General features: G+C 47.2%; 5 protein-coding genes across 7 annotated transcripts; 2 read left to right on the top strand and 3 right to left on the bottom strand.

Annotated features, from left to right (window-relative positions):
* Window positions 1–14: 14 nt before the first annotated feature.
* LOC136193120 (calcium-independent phospholipase A2-gamma-like) lies at window positions 15–1657 on the bottom strand. Its single transcript, XM_065981918.1, has 6 exons — window positions 1375–1657; window positions 1053–1319; window positions 941–1001; window positions 700–891; window positions 377–590; window positions 15–316 (listed from the first exon to the last, which is right to left on the bottom strand). The coding sequence occupies exons 1-6, from the start codon at window positions 1506–1508 to the stop codon at window positions 60–62; spliced, it is 1125 nt and encodes a 374-aa protein (XP_065837990.1). The 5' UTR covers window positions 1509–1657; the 3' UTR covers window positions 15–59.
* Window positions 1658–1775: 118 nt separating this feature from the next.
* Window positions 1776–3108, top strand: LOC136193128 (uncharacterized). The gene is made up of 5 exons (XM_065981926.1): window positions 1776–1829; window positions 1875–2285; window positions 2331–2534; window positions 2585–2732; window positions 2781–3108. The coding sequence occupies exons 1-5, from the start codon at window positions 1805–1807 to the stop codon at window positions 2866–2868; spliced, it is 876 nt and encodes a 291-aa protein (XP_065837998.1). The 5' UTR covers window positions 1776–1804; the 3' UTR covers window positions 2869–3108.
* On the bottom strand, window positions 2756–5232 carry LOC136193114 (uncharacterized). Its single transcript, XM_065981912.1, has 6 exons — window positions 4558–5232; window positions 4051–4502; window positions 3862–4005; window positions 3639–3810; window positions 3314–3546; window positions 2756–3040 (listed from the first exon to the last, which is right to left on the bottom strand). The coding sequence occupies exons 1-5, from the start codon at window positions 4856–4858 to the stop codon at window positions 3329–3331; spliced, it is 1287 nt and encodes a 428-aa protein (XP_065837984.1). The 5' UTR covers window positions 4859–5232; the 3' UTR covers window positions 2756–3040; window positions 3314–3328.
* Window positions 5038–14279, top strand: LOC136193090 (neuron navigator 2-like). Of its 3 annotated transcripts, XM_065981882.1 has the most exons (32): window positions 5193–5319; window positions 5418–5532; window positions 5591–5643; window positions 5889–5961; window positions 6019–6087; window positions 6138–6599; window positions 6669–7700; window positions 7753–7802; window positions 7877–7951; window positions 8022–8105; window positions 10465–10582; window positions 10646–10827; window positions 10883–10938; window positions 11478–11541; window positions 11591–11674; window positions 11763–11871; window positions 11925–11951; window positions 12007–12074; window positions 12127–12216; window positions 12266–12359; window positions 12410–12552; window positions 12604–12710; window positions 12760–12823; window positions 12874–12920; window positions 12976–13071; window positions 13126–13206; window positions 13265–13357; window positions 13424–13527; window positions 13581–13702; window positions 13758–13920; window positions 13973–14013; window positions 14062–14279. In XM_065981882.1, the coding sequence occupies exons 1-32, from the start codon at window positions 5230–5232 to the stop codon at window positions 14224–14226; spliced, it is 4221 nt and encodes a 1406-aa protein (XP_065837954.1). In that variant the 5' UTR covers window positions 5193–5229; the 3' UTR covers window positions 14227–14279. The 3 variants fall into 3 exon arrangements, with proteins under 3 accessions (XP_065837953.1, XP_065837954.1, XP_065837952.1); XM_065981881.1 differs by lacking the exon at window positions 5193–5319 and adding an exon at window positions 5038–5147 and having other exon boundaries at window positions 6138–7700; XM_065981880.1 differs by having other exon boundaries at window positions 6138–7700.
* On the bottom strand, window positions 8414–10111 carry LOC136193115 (homeobox protein TGIF1-like). The gene is made up of 2 exons (XM_065981913.1): window positions 9842–10111; window positions 8414–9723 (listed from the first exon to the last, which is right to left on the bottom strand). The coding sequence occupies exons 1-2, from the start codon at window positions 9918–9920 to the stop codon at window positions 8546–8548; spliced, it is 1257 nt and encodes a 418-aa protein (XP_065837985.1). The 5' UTR covers window positions 9921–10111; the 3' UTR covers window positions 8414–8545.
* Window positions 14280–14322: the final 43 nt, after the last annotated feature.

Genomic DNA, 14322 nt, shown 5'->3' with positions numbered 1-14322 from the left:
ATGACCCGATGACGTAAAGTACTGAAAAAGATAGATAGTGTAGATAGACTTAATTAAAATTAAGGTGGCAAAAAGGCATTCATTTTGCATCTGTACCAGTCTTGAAATTTTTGCCTTCGAGACCTCTTTATGGACAGCGCTAAAGCAGCCAGTTCCAATTCCCTCAAATTCTGACGCAAAAATGAGCGAGTGTCCTGCACCATCAAATCCAATTTTTCGCCACGATTCTCATCCAAAGCCAAATCTTCAGACAGCGTTGGATTAAAACGAAAATAAGTTCCAGGAGCTAAGACGTCACGCAGAACTGTATCAACAGCTAAAAAGAAGGAAAAAAAGATCACTTATCCAATCATTAATTAAATAGCATGCGATTTGCCTTCTGTGTCTGTCGCACTAAATATCAATTGAATGAGCTTATCTTGCCAATTTTTGATCCACCAGCTATTCTGCTGCTTTCCCTTTGGATCTTCTAGTGGTCGTTTCCCATTTCCAAGAGAGACGACGCATTGAATGGGAGTATTCCTACCCCAGATTTGACGAGCTTCATGCAAAGCAATAGCCGTTGGATTGTTAGTCAGCAAACCACCATCCTTAAAAAACATAAGTGATGAACAAGACAAAGACAATGACACTGGGTTAGGAGAATAAAAAAAGGTCAAACAATAAAACTTTCTGAAGGTCTAAGACATTCAACTTTACCTGGTGAACATTTCCGTCGAGACGACATTCGTCAAAATATCCTGGTGCCGCCGTCGATGCTCGTATTGCTTCCCACAAAGCATTCGTGTAGCTTCCAGGGTAGTGAGCTTCAATTCGAGGATGATAGTCATAATTTCGAAAAAGAAAGGGTCGTAGAACGGAGCGATTAGCAATGGTTGACACAACAATAAGCTAAAACAGAAAGCTCATAAAAAGAAAGAGAAAAAAATCCTATTATTACCTTTGGACACCGCGAATCCCTTGATGTTTCTATAAGGGTTTCATCCTCTGTCAAATGTTTCCTAATAATTCTTTTCAACTGAGGGACTGCTGTGCCTTTTTTACTCACTTACTTAAGCGTCTTCGTCCATGCTCCTGTATCATAATATGATTGTGCCATGAAAAGTTTTCCTCCGCCCACCAACTTGTTCTGCTTGAATGTTTCCAAGCTGAGTCGTCGATAGGCTTCTTCTGCTTCGCCCACCGTTAAATAACGCGAGCAGAGGAGAAACGAAACAATGGCTCCAGTAGAACTGCCACAAACTAAGTCGAACAGTTCGTACGTCCGCTGTCCAGTCATTTCCTCAATACGCTTGAGAATTTCAACAGAAATAATTCCCCTTTTAATTAATTAAAAAATCAAATCAATTTTAATCGTTTCCTCTTATATAATACCTGGATCCTCCACCGTCAATTGACAATATCCGTATTCCCTTTCCTTTGCACGATTGTGTGTGTCCCATCATAGCAAAAGATTGTCGTAAAAGTGCCTGCGTTTCATCGTCCTTGTCACGGCATTTTTCCCTCATTTTCGTCAATATCGGAACGAGTTTCTGACTATGAAGCAGTGATCGCGTCTCCGGATAGTATAAAATGTGATTGATAAGGCGATTTAGTCGAGTGACGCGTGATTGCGCTGACTCGACTATTTTTAGGGATTCTACGAGAGCTATTGACTCTCGTCGTAAATTATCGACGACATTGCTTTGGCAATAAGTCCTTGAGACGAAATTCCGTTTCCCTACTTCAATGCAGCGCTTCACAGGTCGTCGAGAACGAAAAAACGACCTCATGTTCGTTTAGCGTGCTTTACAGAAACACAGAAATGAGCGCCGATAGCGATGATGACGGTAAAGAAGCTCTTCTGCTCTGATATATCTCGTCATTTTGTCTAGTTCCTCCTTTGGAGGACGTGAGCGAAGAGCTGGAACAAAGAAAAGAAGCGCTCTTGTTCAAACAAACCAATTCAGTTGACAAGAAAGAAGAAAGGAGAGAGTTCTTGGAAGTTTCTCCTAAACTGCTTGAAGAGAAATTGCTCGTCAACCCAAAAGAACCCAATTCATCATCATCATCATCAAATGATCCTGTTCCCATGGCACCGAAAAAAACGTCAAATTTTGGAGGAATGGCAAAAGGATTTCTACTAGGAGGAGCAGAGCAAAAGAAGATAAAAAAGACAAAAGAGCCTGCTGTACCTTTGATAAAAGCAAAGCAAGTGGCAACAAGTAAAGTTCCGGAAACGTTTTTGCTTCCGGAGGCAAAAGAAGCTCTAAAAGCCTTTTCTCAAAAACTCGACAAAGACAAAGGTAAGCATCGCTATCAGTAGACCTGAATAACATCTGTTTTCACAGGAGGCTGGATCACAGACGATCTGCAACAGAAAATCCTCTCCAATCCTATTCTAAGAAAAAAGTTTTCAGACCCTCACTTTATAGCTGAATTCTCGAAAAATCCAGCAAGTGCCGCTTCGAGCACTGACGCCGAAAACCAAGCATTCATGAAGGAATTCTGTGGCCTGATGGGAAATCACTTTGAAGAACTAGCTAAAGAAAAAGGTACAATAACTCTCTGTTTCATGTGTTCCTTCCATATGATGAGATATTAGAAGGATCCGGCGTCGCAACGGCTTCTGCTCACGTAGACAAAGACGTCCAAGAGATTCTCGCAAACGACGAGACGAAGCAAGCGCTCATGGATCCCAAGATGCAGACACTAATAAAATTGCTAAAACAAAATCCAACGAAAGCTCAAAAGTAAACATCTACTTGTATGAGAATGAGACTAAAAGCTTCTCTCTTTAGACTTTTAAAGGAGAACTCAAGTGATCAAGTATTTAGAAGACATTTACAAAGACTCATTGACGCTGGACTATTATCTATAGCTACCTAACTTCTTTCTGATTGCCACACTAAAAAAATTCCACGCACTACACGATTGAGAATCAAACGTTCGTGACGTAAAATGTTTTTACGTGACGAAGATCCCACCAACGTTGCCATCGCCGCTGCCGTCGCAGTCGCCGTCGCCGTCACAGACAACGATGTCCGAGACAGTAGAACTGCTAAAACAAAACCCAAAAGAAAGCTCACAAGTACGCCATCATATACATATAATCTACACTAAACTACATAAAGAACCATGTACTGGACTATTATTACCTTAGTGTAGTATGAGCAATAAATAAGATGAAGTACAAGAAAGATCAAATTAAAATAGCCAACATGTAGAGCAGACAATCATACTGTAAACATATCCATTCTAAGTAGATACTGAACTATTAGACTAAGAGCCAGACGGCTTCTAAATACTTTCGCCTCGGCGGAGACGGTGGTACCTGTTCTCTTTCTCTCTACTGGCCTCCTTGCATTCCCGACTTGCCAAGGGCTTTACTCAGTGACCAATCAAGTCCGACGAGGGCGGCCGGCTGGCTGACTGGAATGACATTTTGAGCTTCAAACGTTTTATGAGGCCCTGAAAAAAACGAAGCACTTGGAGCTGAATAGGAGGAAGAGCTGACAGGAGCAGACAATGGAGACCGAAGATGCTGTTGCTGCTGCTGGTGTTGCACTGGCAAAGAAGAAGAAGAAACACGTCACACACACAAATTGAATATATAGATAACACACAAAAAAACACAGTATATCGTTCTTAGAACTTACAATGGCTCGGCTGCTGACCAAACGGCGGCGGCGGTCTCATTCCAGGTAGAAAGCCCGGTGATCCAACAGTGCCAAAGCTCTGCAAAAGACTAATGCTTGGAAATTGCATAGCAATGGGAATTCCCTGTAGTCTCTGATTCCGATGCTTCTCAATAACTTGCAGCGGATCAACCTAGAAAAACAAAACAAAACAAAACAAACATCAGATTTCATCATCACTAACTGAAGGATTGGCCATTTCCAAGACAAGAAGCTTAGCATATTGAACTTTGGCTCGTACTTCGTGCTCCGCTCCCGTTGCCTCAATGAGAACATAGAGATCATCATCTAAATGCTCATAGCCATCTTTTCCTCTCAAATTTTCCTCCTATACGTCAACATAATAATGAGTGACATGCGTGTGATTTCTTACTTCTTGTGGCGACTTGAGACTTCCTCTTCCCTGCACAAGAATGCGACATTTCGCCTCCTTATGCAATTCCTTAACCGTTGTCCCATTCGTTCCAATCATTCGTCCCGCATATTTCACGTGAGGAAATTGCGTCACAGGCATGTAGACCTTCTCGTAAATCTGCACGGCACCGTTGGGAAACGACTGACGTAAGAGCTGATTGCTTTTCAATAGACGAATTTTTTCAGTCAATTTCATTTTTGGATCAATTGTTGCGCTAATATCCTCAGTCGGAGGAATGACGGGAGGCGGGGGTGGTAGTGACGGAGGAGGCGGCATTGGATATCGATGCATGACGTGTTCTTGAGAAGAAAAACGAACCATTTTTGGAGGGGGCCCCTCTTCTGAACCCCACAGTTTCGACGTCGCATCGTCGTCCGAGCTATTCAGTATCTCCGTTACGCGACGAATTTCTACATAGATACTCAGAAAGAGAGTCTCATTCTTTTCTCTTCTTCTTCTTCTTACCCGCGTCGAGGAGCCGTTCGCAGTGATTGAAGACGTTTTCGAGTACGGTTATCTTTGCCTTGTCTTTCATCAGCTCGTGAAGATACTTTTCGGCTTCCAATCGTTTCTGGCGTGATTCGAGAAGACTCTCTTCGCTTTTCAACGTTTCGAAGCGCGCCGAGACGAGATACGAGTGCTTATGTTCGACCGGCGCATCTTGTTTAGGCGCTACCACATCGGAATCGACCACCGAGTCGTTAGCCGATCCGTTTTTGCTCTCTTCTTCCGGAGGACACTCAGGTGGAGGACTTGACTCAGCCATGCAGTGTCACGTGACGGAAACAATATATTAATCTCGGGTCTGACGCTCTGTTTCGCTAATTTTTTTAATCAATCAACGGTACGTTTCGCTCTGATTTGGCGCGATGGTAACTAATGGCAACGGAATTAGCATCTCGTCCACGTGACATTCTCAGTGCACTCTCCCCGCCGCTGGCATCCGGATACTGTCGTCGCCGAGTTTGTTTGTGCATGTAAGCGATCCCAACGAACGGGCCGAAATGGAAGGAAAAGTGGCCAATCAACCAGACTCCAGCGATCGTCAGGAACAGGTGAGCTGCGGTCGACCGCCGGGCGTTGTTTGCTTAGCCGTAGGCAGGTAGCCTAGTCAGCACTAACAGACAGACTAGAGCCATGTACTCGACGTCTTATTATATGCCGTGTGATCTAATCCAGCAGATGAACGATTTCTTAGTACACGACGTAGGCTGCCTACCCCCTTCGGTTCGTATCCCTCCCCTCCCCAGCTGCGCTTCGATCGCGTTTCCCACGCGACTCTTCGATCGAAACGAGAGAACGAATTCTTCCTTCTTATGCGGCAGGACCGATTCGAATGGGCCAACGCGGTCCTGCGCGACCACAGGAAGCCGTTCGAGGTCACCCATACGAGTCAGTTGAGAGACGGTCGTATTTTCGCCGCGATCATCGAATGTTTTAGTGGGTCGCCATGTCATTGTACACCACCCTTCCTATCTTTATACGTACGCTTCTATAGGTCGAACCAAAGTGTGTCCGATCTTTTCCCAGCCGTTTTCGCAGTCGCAAAAGGTGAGAGATTACATGTATTTATTCGGGCGACAGGTGGGCACAGTCATCGAAATGGAGATCGATTTTCTTGCATGTATTCTCGAGAGAATGTTTTGAGAACCGAAACGTCCCCTATAACGCGGTCTCGTGTTCGCTGTTCGTCGTGCACGCGATCGATCTCGGCCTCTCGTGTGGCTTCAGTCGAAGGGGGGGGGGGGGGGGGGGGGGGGGCGTTACCGGTCATTTCTCTTTCGTCAACCGTTTAGCTTCATAACCTTGGGTCCGTGTTGCGATTCCTTGGTGATAAAGACGCCAGCTTGAAGAACGTTCCACCGAAGGGTATGTAAGTATACGAGTTCGCTGCACTCAAAAATTTTTTTTCTTTTTTTTATCTAGATGTCGTACAAGGAGACTCGAACGCCATTTTTGCCATATTGAAAGGCCTCGAGAAAATCTTTCTCGACAGTAACGAATTTGACGTAAAATATACGTTTTTCTGCATTGTCTGTATGAAGGTCAACCGCAAACTTCGGGAAGTCGTACTGCTCGACGACAATCGTTTAATGTTGGTGCAACGGCTGCGAAAAGTCGTCCACCTGTTCCTATTAGAAAATCGTCTCTTGAACGACCGCCTGTGGCTCCGTCCGCCGGTCTCGGCACGCGAATGCCGCGACGTACTCCTTCCTTTGTGGCATCGGCGAAGGAAGCGTTTGAGGCTATGGCTATGACGCGAAGCACGTCAACTGAACACCTGAGAAGCCTAATTCGATCAGGTGGACAGAGACGACGCAGCTCGTCGTCGTCGTCTATTGATATTCCGTCAGGCGAGACGACGACGACGACGACGACGACGACGAAGACGGTGGAAAGAAAAATTTCTCAGAAACCAATTCCGGCTCCCAAACCGTCAAAAACACCGAAAGCCACGACGAAAGTTGACGTCAAGACCGAAGAGGCGGGGACGGACAAGGAGAAAGGTGATGACAGCAGCAGCAAAGATGGTCTTCTTTCCGCTTCTGATAAAACGTATGAGTCATCTCTACTAGTTGCAAGGTCAGGAATTCCTCAAGTTAGTCACCAGCCGTTGCTCGTTGAAGATGAGTCGCTCAAGAGTGCAGGAAGCAAACAGGATCATCATACCAGTCGTCCTAACCCACCGCAGACAGTTGAGAACGACCCTTCGCTTCTGCACCATAAGGAGAACAAGCGGCTTGGAATCTTACCACCACCGGACGTCAGAGATTCCTCTGCGGAGAAGAGCCCGGTATCAGTATTGGACGTGGACGGTGCCGCAGGGCCAACGGCGACATCCTTATGGTCTCGTTCGTCTTCTGTCGTCACTGTTTTATCGGCAGCGGAAAAAAGCGGCACAGAAAGTGAAGACGTTAGAAAAGTAGAAACGATCAGCAAAACTGTGGAAAAGGAAGACGAACCGCAGAATGCCGTCGCCGTTGATGCAGCGGAAAGGTCCATCATCAAGTCATCGTCTGGAGTTTCCACTGCATCATCGTCTGACCAACAGGAAATGTTTACCTCTATTCGACGAACCGTCAATGGTCTACTGGGCGATGGATTTGATGAACTAACGACGCCTAGTTGGATAGGTGGCGACCAAAGCAAACAATCGCCATCGCCTCCAGCATCAAACATGCCAAAGACGACGACAAGTCTTGACGCCGTTGTCCTAAGAAAAACAAAGGAACGTTGGGAAGAAAATGTCAGCGGATCCTTCGATCGTCGTCGTGCGTCTCTTGGCAGTTTTCCTCCGTCAACCGGAATTTTGCAAAAGCACTCACCACCGCCAGCCGTTTTACGACGTAACGAGAACAGCCTATCTTCAGCGAGTATTTTCAGCGAGGAAACCGCTTCAATCGCTAGTGGCGATGATAGCAGTTGGCACATCGCAGGTGCCTCTGATTACGACGCACCTCGTGGCGGCGGTGGCGGCGGCAGCGTAAAGATTCGACGTTGTAAAAGTTTTACAACGGCACGCAGACGTCAGACGTCGCGTCGCAATTCACTGCTGCAGGAAAATGTGGAGGAAGCGTCATCGCTGTTATCTCTAGCTGACAGCGACGGTATAATTATTAAGAGTTGAATCGTCGTTTGTTTCCTTGCAATTTATTGTAGTGGGAAGTGGCGCTCGTCGATGTCAGACCCCAGCGGAGGCAAATCTTATCGTAAGTAGTCCTTATTTGTAATATTTGTAAGATATTGTGTAATGAATGCTCTTTTGCTGACGTTTCGTCGATAGATTCGACGTCTTCGTCGAGAGTTGGAATCGGCTCAAACAATAGCTTCATCCGTTGCTCAAGAGCTAAAATCCCAGGCAAGCGCTTCTCGAGAGAGAGCCTAACCTTCTTCGTCGTCACTGAGCGCGTACACGTTTTACTTTATAGAATGAACGTAATGTCATGTGTGAGACGCGATTAGAAAAACTGCAACTGGAACTCGACTCGGTCGTGGAGGATTCTCGTTCAAAGGTGAGTGGAAAGCTAGAGCAGCTGGCCCCTTTTAGGTGGAAAGAGCAATTAGGAGGAGTGCGTACCGTTTCCTCGCGTTTAGACGCTAATAGAGTAAACGCTAGACTGAGAGCGTCTTGATATTGCGTCAGTATTGCTGCGGGCCCTTCAGTTGGTTCCGGGAGAACGGTTCGGTAGGAACCTCGATAGACAGGCTCTTGCAAGCATGTCGACGCGACGACATCAACCGTCTCCTCACCAGAGGAGTTCAAGTCTGCCGGTCAATCGTTGGGTAATAAAGGAGACACCCCGCGTACTTTTACGACACCCTCGGTACAGAATGAATATATGTCGGTTAGAGCCAATATAGTTCAGAACTAAAGATAAAGACTATGAGTAGGAGGAGGTAGGAGGTAGGACAGTCAAAGGCGTGGGTAGAGGAGGCGGTGTTAGCCTTTCCTTTATTCGGTTTCTGACGGTGGATTTGACTTCTCGTGACTACTAGCACCGTCGCCGGCCCCGCTACCACCGTCGCCGCCACCATGGCTGCTATTACTACCGTGGTCATTGAGAGCCACGTCACACAGAACTTGAATGCTTGTCGTCGAGTTTGGCGGCTGTGAAGGTGATGTCTGCGGCGCCGGCAGTTGTGGCAGCGTCGTCGGTGGCGGCGGCGGCAGCGGCGGCGATTTTGTAGAAGAAACAGAGCCTCCTCCGCAGACGACTGGTAGTCGGTGTGCAGCAAACGAAGTGGCGTTACTGCCGCCGACGCCGCCTCGCAGACTTGAAAATACTGTCGGTGGTGGTGGAGGAGGAACAGGAAATGGAACGGCAGCTGGAAAGAGAACAAACGGTCCTGGATAGGAATAATAGTAGGCCGCAGTTTGCTGCGAATCGAGCATTAAAGACGGGTGCGTCGGCGGTGGCGGTGGATAAGGAGCCGAGAATAGAGATCCAAACGGATTGGGACCACCAAGTGCCGTTGGAGGCGGAGCTCCAACAGGTGGCGATCTTAAACGGCTGAAGAAGGCGGGCGAAGGCGACGTGAATGGAAAGCGTGGAGGCAGAACTTGCGGCTGAAGTTGCATGTTGGGAATGCCGGAGATGATCGATGACGCACTCCCTTCGCCGCCGCCGCCGCCGCCACCGGTCGACATGCTGATGTTACCTCCGCCGCTGCCGGTCGGTGTCGGAGTCGTTCCACAAAGCATCGACGACGCCGTACGTCGAGACATTGTATATCGTGACGGATCGCCGCCATCGCGCCGAATCATTTCCGGCAGTGTCCGTCGTCGCGCGTTGATGAACCAGTTGCAGAGTTGGACCATAGTCAGGCCACACTGGTCGCACAGCTTCCGTTTTTCCGCCTCGGTCGGATAGGCGTTGAAACGATGGTCCCACAACCACGACTTGAGCGTCGTCACCGCTTCTTTTGATAGCGTAGCTCGACGCTTTTTCGGTCGTGGCGGTTGCTGTGAGTGGGAAGAAAGCGCGACACTGTTATCTTGTTCCGGTTCGTCCGTGTCTTCATCGTCGTCATCGTCTTCACCGACGACGTTGTTCTCGTCGTCGTTGTTTCGTTGGTGCTGTTGATAGCCCTCACTTTGCCCGTTCATTATCAAATCATCTTTGTCATCAACTAGTGGGGGAAGAGCAAAGGATAATGAAGCAAGTCGCTGTCGTTACCGCGATTTTCGCGCAGATAGATGATAGAGAGAGAGGGAGAGGGAGGAAGGGAGGAGTGCACGCGTACTGACCGTTATGGAATAGCGCGTGCGACCGCTTCACGGATACGCGCTGATCGTCACCACTGTCGCCACCGCCGTCGTCAGACATAATCCTCACGCACACTCGACGACGTCGCTATAGTACAACAGAGAGACGCAACGAGGACAGAGATGAGTCAATAGGATGCTCTCTGTAGACGAAAGCAAAAGCCGACTGTCGATCGCAGTTTGTTCTGAGGCGCTTTCAACGGTCTGACAAGTATGCGTGCACGAAGACCAACAGTGGGCGGGCACGTAGTGGGCCGGCTATGACCCATTAACTAGACTACGTTTTGCAATGATCAACTCGCTGATTGGTTGATGGAAGCCCAGTTGGCAGATCGAGCACGTGGCGCTTGCAAGTCGGACCCCATCGTACCGAAGCGTCTCTTGGGTGCCGATAGAGTGTCTTTTTGTGGACAGGACCCGAATTAGGCCTGCCTAAGTTGACATTGACGTCCGCCATTCTCAGACACGTTCCCTTCGCTTCCCAGTTCAGATCCTGGTCGGTGTGCGAGAGGCCCTATAGTTTTCCCACTGTGTGCGGAAGTGATTGTTCCGCGTGGAAAACGTTTCTTTGTGGTCATCTGGGCTTATTCTTTTCTTTTTTTAAGGACAACGAGATTGTTGGTCTACGCAAAACATTGGAGGCGTTGAGGGAGGAGGCGGATGAAAAGGTTGACCCGTCGTCGAACACCTCATCACCTCATGTGATCATTCAGACGAGACACGGTCAGTGGCGGCGCGGCGGGGCAATCGTTTTTTTTTAGAAAGGATGTTTGATTGTCTGTGTAGAGTCAACCGGCAGCGAAAGCCCGCGAGTCGGCGGCGTGGGCAGTTATCAGCACCGAAACAAATTGCCTCCTCCGTATCCGGATTTCAGGGTGACAAGCGAGGAAGGGGAAATCCGGGTTAGCGAGGGAGACGAGTCTGGCAAAAGTCCCAAGAAGAAACGCAAAAGAGGATTCTTTAGAAGGGTAAAGGAAGTTGTCTCTTGATAAGGAAGTCGAGTCTCTTTCTTTTGTTTTGCAGAAGAAGTCGTCAACCAGTAGTATGGTTTCAGTTGATTCCTTGAAGAACAGCAGCAGGTTAGTGTGTGTGTGTGTGTGTGCGTAGTTGACGAACGCGTTCATGCATTCGAATGAGGAAAACCACATTCGGTAAGACAGCTGAGTTGTGACACGTGTACCAACGACAGTCGACTGACTTGATTGATGACAAAGGAATGCCTGCATCCCCCACGATCGCACGTACAAACACCGTAGTCGCGTTTTGCCGCAGCAAAGTTTTGACGAGTCAACATCCTTTATCTATTTTTAGTAGCCTAGCTCATGGATTAATCGAGTTGTCTCCTTTCGCCTGAAATAGGCGTCTACGGATCTAATAAGCTTATTTCGCGAAGGCGTCTTGACGGTCTTGCCGGCCGGACAGACAAAGAACGCGTATTTCTCCCACCGACTTGACACACTCACCGTTGGACTTGTACGAATAGTTCTGTTCGTGTTTACCCTATTCCCCTTATACAACAAAACGACTGCTTTCTTACGCCCTCTCTTGCGCGTCCTGTTTGTTCGAAGGCCAAAGAATGATGACATTGACTCGTTTGGTAATACGATCTCTTTTCCAGGGAGACAGAAGACAAAGTTTTCAGTGGCGTGTCGCACCTTGAAGGACAATTGATGGATTCACAGGCAAGCTTACGTTATTGAAACAGACCATGAAAAGATTTCGAAACTACAGGCCGAAATCGCTCGCCTAACGATGTCGAACGAAAGCGCTCTCCACGAAACGGATGACCTGAAGCACACAGTGAAGACCTTGGAGGTGATTAAATGTATAAAGGGTTGTTGACACAGCTGTCTCGTCGTCCTTTTACCTGTGGCTGCACCACGAGTCTCTTTGCGTCATTTAGAGTCAATTGTCTTCGTTGCTCGCCGAACCATCTCCGACGCTACGACGACGCCAGACGTCGAATCAAGACACGCGAGCCGGCTCTCTCTCGCCCGTACTCACCCCATGCCGTACGCCATAGGAGCCTGATGAAATTTTTTTGTCTACTTTTATTTGACCATAGCTTCGCCCCTTCCTGATTTTCTGGCCGGTAAGCGTCGTAAAGTCAAAGTCTTTTTATACTAACTAGCTCATTTTTTTCCTAGATGATGACGATGATATGTTGGAAGGCCGCAAAGTGACTCTCTATCTCCACGTTGGTGATGGACATCGAGTAAGCTGGCCCCTGTGTGGTGCATGCATGTGAACAACATATAATCATATAGGATCGCCAGGTTGTTGCTATTGCCAATATGAACGTTCCTCTAAGTGTAACTTGGGACGTGACTGATCTCAAAATAATGTCAATATTTCAAGTGAGCCAAGGACACGTTGAGGCCTTCTGTTTTAATCAATTTTTTATAGCGCTACTTGACGAAGATTGACGGCGATTCTTGCTTGGGCTTGGACAAGTACAGCATTTCTTACTATTGGCTAGGCGACGTTCGTCGCGTTATTGGTATGGAGGAGGAGGAGGAGGACCTCACTTTTAATTTTCTGTTGCTTTAGGATCAAAATGTCCAGAACGAGCATCTCCTCACCAAGCAACGATGATGGACAGACCGGCTGCTGTTGTTCACCTACGCAGTTTTGACGAAGGATGCTGTGACGCGTTGGCTTTTCAAACTCTCATCCCAAAAACATTTATTCGAGTACTGATTTGGGTTTTCGGTGGCGAGGCTTGATTATCCAGCTTTGTTTAGAGCTATACGTCGGTACTTCTGACTCACCGTCAAGTTCTTATTGTGGGGCCCCAGTCGTCAGGAAAATCATTTCTTGCTTCTCGTCTCGCGACGTATTGTCTTCAAAGGTAGAGTCAAAATTTGTTCTGAGTTTGGTAAAGAACGATGACTGTTTAGAAAGGGCGTCCACGTACCCAATGATGCTATCGTCACTGTACCAATGGACGCATTGTATAAAGAGGTACGTACGTGCGTGCAAAAAAGGCAGTCATTTACCTCAATAATCCTCAGAAAGCGCATCAAGTCCTCAAAGACGTGTTGACTCAAGTTTACCAAAGGTGATGAGTGCGACCGGCACTCCACTCCACACAACGCAACTTTTTTTCGTTTTAGAAAAATAAGCACGAATGCAATCATCTTGGAAAACGTGGCTTCTTTTGAACACCTCGCCGAAATCACGGCCTGCATTCCCCCATCAAATGGAATAACGTATATTGATCACCTCTACGGCATTTCACAAAATCACGTACCCTTTCTCTCTAGTCTCTTCATCATTGCCACAATGTCAATGCAGCTTCACGCCGGATCACTGTCCGTGCTGTCAAGCCAGCTGTGGTCATGGAGGTGGGTAGAATGGCATTTCCTTATTCAATTCTTCTTGAGGAATGCGGAAAAATCGTAGACAAATTCAGTTGTGGTGGCACTGCGATCCTATCTATGGTCTCCTCAAGCGCAGCGTCAAGCGAAGATTCGTCGAAGCTCACACAAGAACCGGGTAAGCGTAGAAAAGAAAATGGATTCACCACTACTAGTAGGGGGACACTAACGTTTTTTTCTTTAGGAAATTTGGCATGCATATGATGGATGTGACTCGATGGGTGATGAGAGTCTGGTATCGCTTGAACACCGTCTTGGAGTCATTCTGTTCCATTGGAACTGGACTTGGTAAAAAAATATAAACACCTATAGAATAATAATTGTATGTATATGTTACCCAGGCCCTGGTCGCTTTATGGAATGCCCTCTTAATATCCGAGATTTGGAAATGTGGTTTGTCCTGCTTTGGAATCACACTCTCTTGCCTTACCTTACGACTGTACTGCGAAATTGCAGGCTTCCAGTAAGCTCCCTCCCTCCCTCCCTATAACCACATATTCTAATCCCCTCCCCCTTAGAAAGTTGAAAAGGACTTTGAATGGGGAGATGATCCTATTGGTTGGATACTTCATTCGTGTCCTTTCAAGCTCGACAGTCCTGAGTGTCCTCCGCTCATGGAATTGAATGCTCGTCAGCTTGGAATTCATAACGACATCATATGTTCGTCTTCTGCCAAAGAAGGTTAATTCATTCGGTTCATCTGATGAAATCCTTGACTTTCTGTCATCTTTAGGACATTCAACAAAAGTCAATCGTCCAACTCACGATCACATGGTACCTACATCACACAAAAATATTCTCTTCTCTGACATCGTTATTTAGATCAATTTGTTGTCTCATCTCGTAAGTTCACCTCTTCTTCCCAGTGCTCCACGTCGTAAGAAGAGTTCTGATCTTTCGTTCGCTGCTTCGGAGAAACAACGAGAAGCGGAAGAAGCTGCACGACGCGTGGGAATACCCCAGGACATCGTTCAGTCTTTGCTCTGACTCATCCTGGCACGCGTGCTAATGTCCCTAAAAATAAAGATACTTACTTTGCATTCCTTTCCATCACGTGGCTTCTGTGGCTTCAAGTACAGTACT

Source organism: Oscarella lobularis, chromosome 11, assembly GCF_947507565.1.
Source record: "Oscarella lobularis chromosome 11, ooOscLobu1.1, whole genome shotgun sequence".
NCBI lineage: Eukaryota > Metazoa > Porifera > Homoscleromorpha > Homosclerophorida > Oscarellidae > Oscarella > Oscarella lobularis.
The sequence above is the reverse complement of the archived record's forward strand: the minus strand, read 5'-3'. Positions and strand labels throughout refer to the sequence as shown.